The following is a 13,946-nucleotide window of genomic DNA, read 5'->3' on the forward strand; positions in this document are numbered from 1 at the left end:
GCACCGCGATGAAGAGTGGCCCCCGCTCGCCGCAACTGGAGAAAGCCCTCGCACAGAAACGAAGACCCAACACAGCCAAAAATAAATAAATAAATAAATAAATAATTAATTAAAAATGAATATCTGCTTAAAAAAAAATTGTCTTTTACTTCTGCATTTACTGCTTCCCATAAATCCTTTCTTTTCAGATTTTCTGGTAGGAAACTCCACAATCTAAGACAGGGAAGGCATCAGGTTCCTGGTTTAGGCACGGCGGCCACCATCCGTCTGCCACGAGATCCTTCTCATCATTAACAATGTTCTAGGGAAGCTGCAGCTTAGGTTCCAGGCACTGGGGGAAACGTAAGCAAATACTTCCTCCTTCCTCTTCCCAACAGGGAAGTGTGCTGGGCCCACAAGACTCCAGTCCCTGTCACCTGGGGACACCCTCCCCTTTTCTCTTCCAAAAGGGAAAGAGAAAAAGACCTACCATGGCCATAGTTAATCTTCTGAAGAGCAGATCAGGAGCTTATTTTTGCTTTAACCATTTAGAAGCAGGATCAACTGAAGTCACTATTGTGAACTGATTACCATTCATTTTTAATTAAAATGTGACATAATAAAAAGCATGCATTTCGTTAACTATACGTCACATTTGCTCAGCTCTAAATTTTGCTACACCATATTCTATTCATGTAATTTCAGTCTTTGAGTTTGTTTCTGCAGTAAAATTTCCACCTACATAAAATTTTACAGAATTGAAGAAACATGTTATGTGTACAGCCAGATCTTTATCATTTCGAAATGTTTATATCCATACTTCAGTATGCTTTGATGATCTTATTTTTAACCTCAGAGTACAGGTTGGACTCTTTAGATATGCAGATTAATCTATGATCTTGTGATTTCAGAGTCACAGGCAATGATGGTATCATTCACCAACTAATTGCTAGTGTCAGGAAGCAGACTTTTCTTCTGCCCTATTAGGTTTAGTAATTAGGGGCCTGCAAATTAAAATGACAAAAGATAGTTTAACAGGAGAAGAAGTTTATTCATATATATGGGAGCTAACAAGAGAAGTAACTATCTCACTAAATGTTTAAAGTTAGAGGTTTATATATCTAACTTAGCAGAGAAAAGGAAAGTGGAAGAAAGGACTTCTATTCTTTTAGAAGAATAAATGAACGATAAGTAATTTTGTGATTATTTTGTGTCTGCACGTTCAAGGGGTCTTTCCTTCTTCTATGCGCATCTCCCCAGAGAGGGGATTTGTGGTAGGTTTACTCTTGATTTCTCTCCTGGGAGTAGACCTGTCTTGAAGAGGGAATCATAGAAGCCTCATTTCTCAGAAATGTCTGCTTTTAGTCAAATAAGGAAAGCTCTTTCTGCATCTGTTGATTCCCAAATGTTTTGAGCTAAAAATAATCTCCATACCAACTCTGAGGGTCCAACTGGGTCTCTAGGCATTCCTCCCTATATGTCCTCACTTGTAATGCTGTGAGGCAGTGCCTACTCTACCTTGTACACATAAGGAAACTGGCTCAGAAGGACTCAGTTACCTGCCCCCGGTGAACAACTAGCCAGTTTCAGAGCTGGATTATTACAAGGGACATCTGAATCCATAGCCCAGCCTCTTAGCCCTTTGAGACATGATCACTCAAGAGATCTTAGAGGGCTTCCCTGGTGGTGCAGTGGTTAAGAATCCACCTGTCAAGGCAGGGGACACGGGTTCGAGCCCTGGTCCGGGAAGATCCCACATGCCGCAGAGCAACTAAGCCCGTGGGCCACAGCTACTGAGCCTGTGGGCCACAACTACTGAAGCCCACATGCCTAGAGCCCGTGCTCCGCAACAAGAGAAGCCACTGCAATGAGAAGCCCGTGCATTGCAACGAGTAGTCCCCACTGGGTGCAACTAAAGAAAGCCCATGAGTGGCAACAAAGACCCAACACAGCCAAAAATCAAATAGAACAACAACAACAAACGTTTAAAAAAAATAAGAGAGATTTTAGAGCTCATGTGATCCAACCCTCTTTATGCTATTGAAGAAATTTGTTTACCTCACTGTCAATCACTAAACGGGGGGTCTTGGACAATTTTCTCAGCCCATTTGTGTCCTGGTTTTTCCATCTGTAAAATGATTACAGTATTCACTTCAGAAGCATGCTTTGAGGAACAGTGCCAGGCACATAGTAAGTGCTAAGTATCTGCTCTTATTATTATTTACTTTATAGACATAACACATTCTTATAAAATATTCCAAGACTAAGTGTACAGAGTAAAACATGTAAATCATCTCTTACCCACCTGCCCACCCTCTTCCCAGGGGTCACCATCAGTGGATGTGTTTCTAGTCCTTTACCATCATAGTCATACATATTTTTAATCTGTGCACTCATGAGTTGTCTTCATGCATTTTAACAGAAATGGAATCATATTTTGCAAATTATTCTCCAACCTCCTGTTTCCATTTAAACCACTCAAATCTTATAGATCTTTCCATGTCAGAACATCTCAGTGTTGCTCATTCTTTTTTAACAGCTGCATGGTGTTATACTGAATGGACTTAAAATGATGTACCCTTCTGATACTGATAAGCTTCTAGGCAGTTGTGGGGCTTTTGGTTTTGTTTTTCTCATGTAGCTAGACAAGCTCTTAGTGATTAGACATGTGGAAAAGCTAAAGAGAGCATGTTGTTCCAGAAAAGTTCACATTAATATACAGCAGAGACTTCTTCTCTCATGATCGGCTTCGTGTCTCTCCAGCTCTGATAGATAGTATCATCTAAACAAACATTTGGGGTTTTTTTTTACCCATTTCTAGTGGGGCTGCACTTTTGGTTCCCTAACAACTTGCAGCTTCTGATCTGGGCAGAGTGAAGAACAAAAATAAAGGTGATGGTGGAGCTTGTGCCTAGGATGACACCCACTGGACTGAGATAATGAAACAGCCACTGAATGATGCACGTTTGACCCTGGGGATGTCAGAGGTTTCTAAGGGAGCTTTTAATGGGCTAGTATCACAGGGTCACTTTTTAAAAACAGGTTCTACTTAAGTTGGACTGCATCTTTCTGCATATTTCTTTCTACCATCCTAGTTTCCTTCCAAACCAACGGGATGACAAACCATGCTACAATAACATGAACATGTCGGTTTACATGAGGGAGTAGGGAGTTTACCCTTATCTGGGGAATTCTGAAATAGAGACTCCTGGAGGCACTATTTCTACCTGAATGTTTTGCACACTGCTAACTAATCACTTCTTAACTGCATGAGAGAGGAGTTTTTCTATGTACCATTTCAAATCAGAATCCGATGGTATTTTACCATTAGGCAACAAAAGATCATCAGTTTCCAAAATTTAGTGAAATTTACAATAATTGAAAAAAAATTTTGTGCTAGCAAAAGTATCCAAGAGAGAAGAATCCAAGCCAGGAGCAAATACATTATCAAATTATTCATGAAATAATAATGATAATGATGTTGTGTGTTTGTGGAGAGCTTCCCATAAATGACGCCCTGAGCCAAGCACTTGGCTTAGATCACCTCACTTAATTGTCTCGACAGCATAATCACTCTCACCTAAATATGAATTCAATCAGTCTGACTGGTTGAAATGCAAGGAAGAGTTCACTGATGTTCCCTGGTTTATAAAGAAAACTGCTTGTTATTACTTCTCTTCTGGATTATTTCACAGACATTAGATCGAAGTTTTAGAAGAAAATTCCCCATTTTAGTTTAGCAGATCTTCCCATGTTTTTATCATGTCTTAGCTATAAAAATTTCAGAAATACAAATATATAATGTAATGTAATATAATATACTCTTTACAAATAAGTAAAAGCAAAGATTTATCTCATTCACAAAAACGCTAAAAAAGCAAGATAGCAGAATTAATGCTTTAAACTTAACACCTGACTACTACAGGCTACTACAGATGAATAAACATCTATAGAAGACAAACTACAGGGACTCCCCTGGTGGCGCAGTGGTTAGGAGGCTGCCTGCCAATGCAGGGGACACGGGTTTGAGCCCTGATCCACGAAGATCCCATGTGCTGCAGAGCAACTAAGCCCGTGCGCCACAACTACTGAGCCTGTGCTCTAGAGCCCGCAAGCTCTGCAACATGAGAAAGCCACCGCAATGAGAAGCCCGCACACTGCAACGAAGAGTAGCCCCCGCTCGCCTCACTATAAAGAAGGACTATATGATGAACAGCATCAAATTTATAATCACTGGGCAAACCATGAGGTACGATTTGAAATATACTAGAAATGGTCAGTGTCTTTCAAAATATCCCTTCTAGTCTTCCCCATAGTGTCGAAGGGGCCACCATGGCATTGAAATATTGATTTACTGTGAATCTCAAAGACTTTTCAATCTTAAGAAGTGTCTTTCTGAAATGGAACTACCCTTTGTGGCATTCTTTTTTTAAAAAAATTAATTAATTAATTATTTTTTAAAATAGATCTTTATTGGAGTATAATTGCTTCACAATACTGTGTTAGTTTCTGTTGTACAACAAAGTGACTCTTTTAAGTCAGGGTCTCTCATCTGTTTATTCATCCAACAATATTACTTGAACCACAATTGCCAGCAGGCGCCGTGTAAGGCTCTGAAGAGGATGGGAGACAGAGGCAGAGCTTTCCTAGGAAAGCTCACATTTTCACCTCCTTTATTCTCACCTGAGAGCAGCTGACACAGAAAGAGCAGGAGAAAATGTTGATGTCTGAGTAGGTAAGAGAGAAAGGACAGAACACTCTCTTTGACCGCCTTACTATGAGCTGCCATGGGCTGGCTCTGTGGACAGAACATAAAACATGTGGCAAGACTGTGCTGGGGTAAGTGGTTTCTACATGGACTATTTCTAAGACAGTGTTATGCTCTTACAATTTCTCACTTTCATTGTATAACTGTCTCTGCTCTGAGTACATTTCAGAGAAAAATCTTAGGTGAGCATTCAAGTAAAGCAATGACAATGTACTGCAGTGTGATCAAGCGGGTATTTGAGCGATTTATAATGATGCCTCTAACATATAAAATGCTCTACACTTCACAAGTTGGGCTTGTTAGGAGGCAGATAAATTCATGAATGTGTGCAGTCTCTATTATATTTCTATCCTGGACTATTTTTCTTAAAGATTTTTATAGCTGCATAGGAGGTGATTTTAAGAAAAATACTTTGACTACTTTTTTCATGTTAAATACTCACTACAAATATTGTAGGAATATTCAAAGATAGAATTCTTCTGTTCACCTCCTGTCTTGAAGAAGCTTTTACTTTGTGTTTTTGAGTGACTTAAAGTCTCTTTGACTTTGGGTTTGAAAGTGACATAAGTGTGGTAGGTGTCCTGATACAAGGATGGCATTTTCGGTTCCGTGCCTGTCTCTCAAAGGTTCAATGAAGCACAGAGGAGCAGGTGACTTCCTTACTGTTTCTGTGTGGGCTCTGCCTGTCCCATCACTGAGTCTGCCTCTCATCCTCGTGCAGATGGGCAGGCAGTTTACAGGCCCCATGGGGTCTGTGTCCTGGCTTCAATGTTGGACCCATTAGGAGAGCCCTGGGGGACCACATGAGTTGCCCGCAGGGTCCTACCTGAGCTCAGGGGAGCAAAGGGGGAGATTGAGGGCAGTGAGAGCTCTCAGCACCACTGCCCCTGGGCTCCCTCCCTGGAGGTAGTGATGAATGCCCAGACCTAAGAGCCTTCTGTCCATGTTTGCTGCACATATAAACTTAGTGAGGCAGTGATGAATTTGTGGAGAAAACAATATTTTTTTAAGTCCAAAGAACTAAATTAGAGTTCCTGACCTGTTGTGATTCCAACTTTGTATACATCTCTTAATCTCCATGAACCTCCATTTTTCTGCGCAAAAGAGAGGTAACAGTGATTGCCCTGACTACCTCCACGATGGAAGATGTATTGGTGTTTTACGTACAATGAAAAACTATACAGGAGTTCCATGGCCGATGGTTTGTAGAATGAGGCAAGGTAGAATAAAAACAGTGACAGAAGGAACAAAAACAGAAAGACGGGGTGTTCTTTTCTTTTAAACAATAATGAATTCACTGAGGAGTCTGAAAAGCTCCAGGAGCTGGGTGCTGCAGAGCCCAGCGGACACCATGGAAACCTCAGCGGGATGTCCAGTGTTTCAATGTTGCATCACCGTTAACTAATAGGAAGCCAGTTTCCTCTCCCTAACTTTCGGAGAACTAAGGATTGTATATTTTGGAAAATAAGGTTGAAAATGAGAATAAAGAATGAAGATGATTGGATTGTAAATTTTTTTTTTAATTCTCTATTTTCCTGCTGCCTCAACACCCAGGGGACCAGTTGCGTGGGTGTGCCCAGGCTGCTTCCTGCCGCAAGATTCCCTTTTTGCCCTCCCCGACTGTGACCTAGACATTCCAAGAAACAATGAAATCTCCTCAAGCCTTGTTTCTGCTCCACCCAGACTTGCCCAAGGTCCTCACTCTCTCTCGACTCCTCACCTGCTAGGTGGCTGCTGAATGGTGAGGTGCGCCCTGTCTTCTCCTCTAGGACCTGTGAGTATAATAAACCCTGTAATTTCTTCTGCAGAAATATTGCAGTGGCCCTTAAAGACCCTACAAGGGGGACTTACTCCCCCATTTACAATGATACTGGCAGCAAATGGAATTTTAATTCCAAATGTATGTAGTTTGGGAAAGCTAGATGATTTCCTATACAGACTATCTAGAAGGTTCTGTTGGCTCCTAGACACCCAATAAGCTATTAGAGAGTCTGCTTCCTGGACCTTGGCTCACAATAGCTCAGTTTCTCAGGCCCCATCTTTATTTTCATTCTCCCCATTTACACTGGCGCTTATGACTGTCAGCCATGGTTTATGACTAATAAAACCCTATTGTGTAAAATGCACTAGAGTGAGGACCTTGCACAACAGGTGATTTAGGCATAAGAAGCTATCCTTCTGCTATATTCTTTTAAAATACTGAATCATTTTTTAAAACATGAATTACAAGCTGTCAGGCATGTCAGTCATGCACACGCAGATATGCAACTAAAACTGTACAGGTGTATCCCTCAGATTGTTTAGTGCTTACAACTTATTTTTGAAAGACATTTTGTGCTAAGTGAATGTAATCTAACATATAATTTTGGTATGTTTTACGAAAGGGACAATCATACTTCTCATTATTATCATTTAATTAATACGAAAAGAGTTAGTTTGGCTTTTGCTCAATTTTGAATGTGATTTTTAGATCTCATTTTATTAATTTAGATGAACTATAGAACTATGGGGGCTTCCCTGGTGGTGCAGTGGTTGAGAGTCTGCCTGCCAATGCAGGGGACACGAGTTCGAGCCCTGGTCCGGGAAGATCCCACATGCCGCGGAGCAACTGGGCCCGTGAGCCACAACTACTGAGCCTGCGCGTCTGGAGCCTGTGCTCCGCAACAAGAGAGGCCGTGGTAGTGAGAGGCCCACGCACCGTGATGAAGAGTGGCCCCCGCTTGCCGCAACTAGAGAAAGCCCTTGCACAGAAATGAAGACCCAACACAGCCATAAATAAATAAATAAATAATAAATAAAATTAAAAAAAAAAAAAGAACTATGGTATATCATAGTATCAGCAATTCAGAAATCCTCAATGCAGTTTAACTTTCAACCTGTTCCAAGAGGATTTAAGGGCATCATAATGTCCCAGGGCTGTAAAAATTTGCTTGTGGATGTAGTAACCATACGCTTATCTCACATACAACTTTTCAGTCTTAGAATTAATGGTTTTTGTGAATTAAAAATTATTCTGCAAAAATTAGCATAACTGTCCTTGCCTTTAAGCATCACTCTGGTGAGCTGGTATTAGGAAGAATGAGAAGAAACTTGTATCAACCCTGCCCCCCACCACTGGTTAAACTACAATATGCTCTATACACCGTGAATCACTTCTTTTAAGAAAGTTATCTTATGAGATGGCAGCTGCTTATACCTGGAAATGTAGAAAATACTTCACTCACAACGTTTACGGAGACTAACTGATGAGGAAACACCCACGGCAGAGACAAATGAGACGGAGCTGTGCGCTCAGGGATGCACGGGCTGGGATGCAGGAACCGAAACTAGCACCAAGGGGCCCCTGACCTGACGTGATTCTGCAGGGAATTGCAGCAGATACGTTTGCTGGGAAATCAGGCAACGCTCAAGGAGGAGGAGGCTGCAGATTTGTAATTTAATAACGAGGAATTTAAACTGTTGCCACAAGAGGAGGGGCATTTCTGGTAGAGCAAACCTCCATGCAGAGGCCTGGACTTGGAAGAAGGCGGTACACTCTCCGGACAAGCAGGATGCTGGGCGGAACTTGGCTGAAGTTTAGGAAACAGGATGGTGAGAAGAGTCTGGGGAGTCAGGTCAGGGCCACTCTGTGAGGGGCCCTGAGTGTGAGAGTAAGGAAGGGAGACCGCAGTCCCCAGGCAAGGGGGTGCCCAGGGAGGCACGGGGGAGAGGGGGGCATATGCCCACCTTCTCTGGGGGAAGATGCCTCCCCTCTCCCCAGGCCCCACAGGGGTGGGAGGCGAGGCTGGGGGATTTGCTTCAGAACACAGATGGGAATCTACTGTTATAGACTGTATCTGAAATGAAGAAAATTAGTAATCAGTAATGAGTTAAAATAGAGATCATTTCATTTGGAATTAGACAAATCCTTAAAAGGTGCTACATACACATGGAAGTTCATTTATCTTCTGGTGCAGAGTCAGGTTTTGGTTTTAGTTTTGTTTGTTTTCCCTTTTTTCTAACCAGCCACAATGAAATCAGGGCTGGGGTAGAGTTCTCAGTAGCAGTGACTGCATTCCGGAGGGAGGGGCAGTGAGCAGGGTCTCACCTCCTCGCCTGGATGCAGCTCACCGAGCTCTCAGGGAGGAGGGCGAGCTCCCTGCCGTCTTCCGCGGTCCCGAGCCCTCGTCCTTCTCCAGCCCGAGGTCAGAGAGGTGAGCGGTCCCTCCTTCCTCAAGGGCACAGCCCTGCCTTCCCCTCCTCAGGAGTGTCTCCCGGGATGAGCCCTGGGTGTGGGGCCCTGAGAGGCTGCCCCCAGCAGCTCCCTGCAGTACTAAGGGCTCCTCCCAGTGTTTGCCAGCAGCTTCCGTGCTGGTGCTTGTTAGGGCTGCTGGGCTGGGAGGACGTGACCCACAGAAATGTGTCATTTAGTGAATCCACAAAGTGGCATCACTCAGCCCGGGTTGTTAGGATCACATCCAGATGGCCCTCAGGAAACATCTGATAGAAATTGGTAAGTGTAGGTCACCTGAAATGCACCTAGAGAGAGGAGATCCTGGGGCAGGGAAGGGCTTAGGGGACGGCAGAGCCAATGATAGCCAGACACAGGATAAGATAAGGCCTGGGTGGGTCAACAGGGAGACATTAGATGAAGTCATTAAGGGAGCTCAGGGTCAGGTCTGGTTTCTAACTGTGATACTAATTTTTTATCAAATCAAATCCTGGCCATGTACTTCCTATGTGGAGTGAAGGCTGCCTTAGAAACTGGCATGTTTTTATATCTACAGTACTTCTCTCACTTCCTGAACAAGTATTGGCCTGGGAGCACGTCAGTACCCTTTATTTTTGTGGGGTGTCCAGGCATGCAGTGTTCCAGTTCCAGCAGCATCGGGAGAGACTGACACCACCCTCAGCAGAGGGAGCAGAGCTGTGTTTGAGGGGAAGCATCTCCAGTTATACAAGGTCAATTGGTTCTCTGTAAAAAGTGACAGTGTCCACGTGCAGTCCTAAGGGCCCTTTGATCCATCACACGTGACAGGTTGGCAGAGTAAAGACTCTTTTCTTCCAGCAGTGACGAGAATATGTTCCTGTTTTGATTTAAGTACATAACCAGAAACAGACTAAAAAGGCATTATAGAAACTATAGAAATGAGTCAAAGATCTACAACAACCAAGCGAACGCACCATCAAAAAATGTCACATTTAAAAGGGTAGGAAACCTGTGGCATTTTTTAGTCACTTTTTAGTGCAGCTTGAGGAAAGTGGCAGCCAGATCCCCAGCTCCCTTTTGCAAACCTGAGAGAGAGCAGACTGATCTGCAATGTTCTAACCTGTCTGTGGGCTGCCTAAGGACTGGTCTTTTGACACCTAACTCAGAGTTCAGACAAACAAAAATGGCTCAGATCTCAGAATAAGGGAGCCATGGGAAGCAGCGGGTATGATTTGTAAAAACGGTTGCAAAGGTAACTATAGACCCACAGACACCAAGGACAAGAGATTACTGATTGAGGAGTACAATAGGACAGCTAAGGCCCCAAGAGTAAGCAAGAGTGAGACTCTTAGAAAAGCAAGACATTTAAAAGCAGATGTATAAATAGGAGAACTGGGGAAAAAAAACACATGCACTGGTCCAGAGACAACACAGGTCTGAAAAGACCCTAAGACATCACATTAGGCTGATTACAAAGGTCTTCCCCTGTGTAGAGCAAGTATAAGAAGACTGGGAGAGGTGGCTGTTTTTTAAAATGCCCAGTTTTCAACAAAAGATCACCAGGCAGACAAAGAAACAGTAAAACTAGGCTCATTCAAAGGAACAAAATAAATATCCACACACCATACCTCAAGAAACAGGTTTTGGACTTACTGGAAAAAGATTTTAGAACAACTATCTCATGTAAGCTCAAAACGTTAAAGGAATACACCAACAAAGAACTAAAGGAAATCAAGAAAACAATGAAATGAAAATGAAAATGAAAGCACAACTTACCAAAACTCATGGGATGCAGGGAAAGCAGTACTTAGAGGAAAATATAATGTAAAAGCTTACATTGAAACAGAAGAAACATATCACAATCAGCCACCTAACCTTACACCTTAAGGGACTAGAAAAAGAAGAACAAATTAAATTGAAAGCTCAAAGAAGGAAGGAAATAATAAAGATTAGAGCAGAGATAAACAAAGAGACACTAGAAAAACAATAGAAAAAAATCCATGAAACCAAGAGTCGGTTCTCTGAAAATCAACAAAATTGACAAATCTTTAGCTAGATTGACTAAGGAAAATAAAAAAAAGAAGACTCAAATAATTGAAATCAGAAATAAAGACAAAGACATGGCTACATATGTAACAGAAATAAAAGGATTATAAGAGATTACTATGAACTGTACACTAAAAAACTGGATAATCCAGGTGAAATGGATGAATTCCTAGAAACACATAACTTACCAAAACTAAATCAAAAAGAAACAGAAAATTTGAATAGACCTAGTAAGGAGATTTAATTGGTAACCAAAAGTTTCCTGGCAAAGAAAAGCCTTGGACCAGATGACTTCATGGATGAATTCTACCAAATATTTAGAAGAACTAAGAAGAACCAACACCAATCCTCTCAAACTCTTACAAAACTTAAAGGAGAAGGAACACTCTCTAACTCATTCTGAGGCCAGCATTTCTCTGATACCAAAGCCACATGGACACTACAAGAAAAGACAACTGTAACCAACATGCCTTATAAACAATGATGCAAAAATCCTCAACAAAATACTGGTAAATCAAATTTAGCAGCATATTAAAAGGATTATGCACCATGACCAAGTGGGATTTGTTTCTGGAATGCAAGGGTGGTTCAATATATAGAAAACCAGCAATGTCATATACAGTATTAATGAAATGAAGGGGAAAAGCACAGGATCATCTCAACTGATACAGAAAGAGCACTTGACAAAAGTCAGCACACTTACATGATAAAAGCACTCAAGAGACTAAGAATAGAAGAAACTACCTCCACATAATAAAAAGCCATATATGAAAAACCCACACTGAACATGATAATTTTTGGTGAAGGTTGAAAGCTTTTCCTCTAAGATCAGGAACAAGACAAGGATGCTAGATTTTGTCACTTCTGTTCAACATAATACTGGAAGTCCTAGCCAGAGAAATTAGGCATGAAAGACATCCAAATTGTGAAGTAAGAAGTAAAATTATCTCTGCAGACAACATGATTTTATATGTAGAAAACCCTAAAGATCCACCCCCCCCCCAAATTGTTAGAACTAATCAGGGAACAATGTTTCGGGATACAAAATCAATACACAAAAATCAGTTGCAATTCAATACACTAGTAAGGAACGATCCAAAAATAAAATTAAGAAAGCAATTCCATTTACAACATTATCAAAAAGAATAAAATACTTTGGAATAAGCTTAGTCAAGGAGGCAAAAGACTTGTACTCTGAAAACTACAAAACATTGCTAAAAGAAATTAAGGACACAAATAAATGGAAAACCATTCTGTGTTCATGGATTAGAAAACTTAATATTTTTAAGATGTCAATGTTTCACAAAGTGATCTACAAATCATTTTCAACAAGGGTACCATGTATTCAGAAAGGACAGTCTTTTCAACAATTGGTGCTGGGAAAATTGGATATTCACATGTAAAGGAATAAAATTGGACCCTTACCTTACACCATATACAAAAATTAACTCAAAATGGATCAAAGTCCTAAACATAAGACCTAAAACTATAAAACACTTAGAAGAAAACATAGTATAAAAATTTCATCACATTGGATTTGGCAATGATTTCTTGGATATGAAACCAAAAGTACAGACAACATAAGCCAAAATAGATAACAATATAACATAGAGCTATAAATGCTTACATTGAAAAAGAAGAAATATCAAAACATAACAACAGAATTTAAAACTTGGATACATCAAAGAACATTATCAACAGAGTGAAAAAGGCAACCAATGGCACAACATTAAATATTTGCAAATCATATATATGATAAGGGGTTCATATCCAGAATATATAAAGAACTTTGTACATCTCAACAACAAAAAAATCAATCTGATTTTAAAATGCACAAAGTACTGCAATAAACATTTATCTAAAGAAGATACACAAATGCCCAATAAGCACAGAAAAAGATGTTTGTTAGGGAAATACAAATCAAAACCATAGTAAGATACTACTTCACTCCCTTTAGATTGGCTATTTTTTTTTTTTAAATGGAAAATAAGATGTGTCGGCAAGGATATATAGGAAACTTCGTGCACTGCTGGTAGGAATGTAAAACAGTGCAGCCACTTGCAAGACTGTTATGGCAGTTCTTCAAAAAATTAAAAATAGAATTACCATATGATCCAGCAATTTCACTTCTGGGTATATATCCAAAAAAGTTGAAAGAAGGGTCTCAAGGAGATACCTGTACACTCATGTTCACAGCAACATTATCCACCATAGCCAAAAGGTGGAAACGATCCAAGTATCTACCAACAGATGAATGGATTAAAAAAATCTGGGATATACATACAGTGGAATATTATTCAGCCTTAAAATGAAGGAAATTCTGACACATGCCACAGAATGGATGACCCTTGAAAACATTAAGTGAAATAAGCTAGTTACAAAAGAACAAAAATTATATGATTCCACTTATATGAGGTATCTATTCAAATTTATAAAGCCAGTAACATGGTGATTGCCAGCGCCTGGAGAAAGAAAGGAAATGGGGAGTTAGTTTTTAATGGGTAGCCAGTTTCAGTTTGGGACGATGAAAGAAGTTCTGATGGATGCACTTGGAGGGCATTGTGCTGAATGAAAGAAGTCAGACAGAGAAAGACAAACACTGTATGATATTACTTACACGTGGAATCTAAAACCTATAACAAACTAGTGAATATAACAAAAAAGAAGCAGACTCACAGATACAGAGAACAAACTAGTGTTTAGCGGGGGGAGGGGGGCAAAAAAAGGGTGGGGAGTGGGAGGTACAAGCTATTGGGTGTAAGAGAGGCTGCAAGGACGCATTGTACGACACGAAGAATAGAGCCAATATTTTGTAATCACTGAAAATGGAGTGTAACCTTTAAAAATTGTATAAAAAATATACACAGTAAATATTAGTTGTTTTACCTCTCAAAAAAATTCTGAAGATGAATAGTGGGGTGATAGTGACACAACAATGTGAGTGTACTTAATGCCACTTAAAAT

General features: G+C 40.6%; 1 protein-coding gene across 14 annotated transcripts in view; it reads right to left on the reverse strand.

The window, feature by feature from the left end:
- Positions 1–13,946, reverse strand: part of LOC132366929 (contactin-associated protein-like 3) — a 167,260-nt gene that overhangs the window by 9,332 nt on the left and 143,982 nt on the right. For 3 of the 14 annotated variants that reach the window (XR_009503613.1, XR_009503611.1, XR_009503610.1), the window contains one exon: positions 12,747–13,444. The exons of 2 other annotated variants lie outside the window; for them this stretch is intronic. Coding sequence is in view for 5 of the 12 variants with exons in the window: in XM_059924380.1 (XP_059780363.1) it covers positions 2,045–2,107 (63 nt within the window). In the remaining 7 variants the exon portion in view is untranslated. Of the gene's footprint in view, positions 1–2,022; positions 2,108–12,745; positions 13,445–13,946 lie in introns of those variants that run through there. 9 more of the 14 variants (XM_059924383.1, XM_059924386.1, XR_009503612.1 and 6 more) reach the window with 7 other exon arrangements.

Source organism: Balaenoptera ricei, chromosome 6 (assembly GCF_028023285.1).
Source record: "Balaenoptera ricei isolate mBalRic1 chromosome 6, mBalRic1.hap2, whole genome shotgun sequence".
Classification (NCBI taxonomy): Eukaryota; Metazoa; Chordata; class Mammalia; order Artiodactyla; family Balaenopteridae; genus Balaenoptera; species Balaenoptera ricei.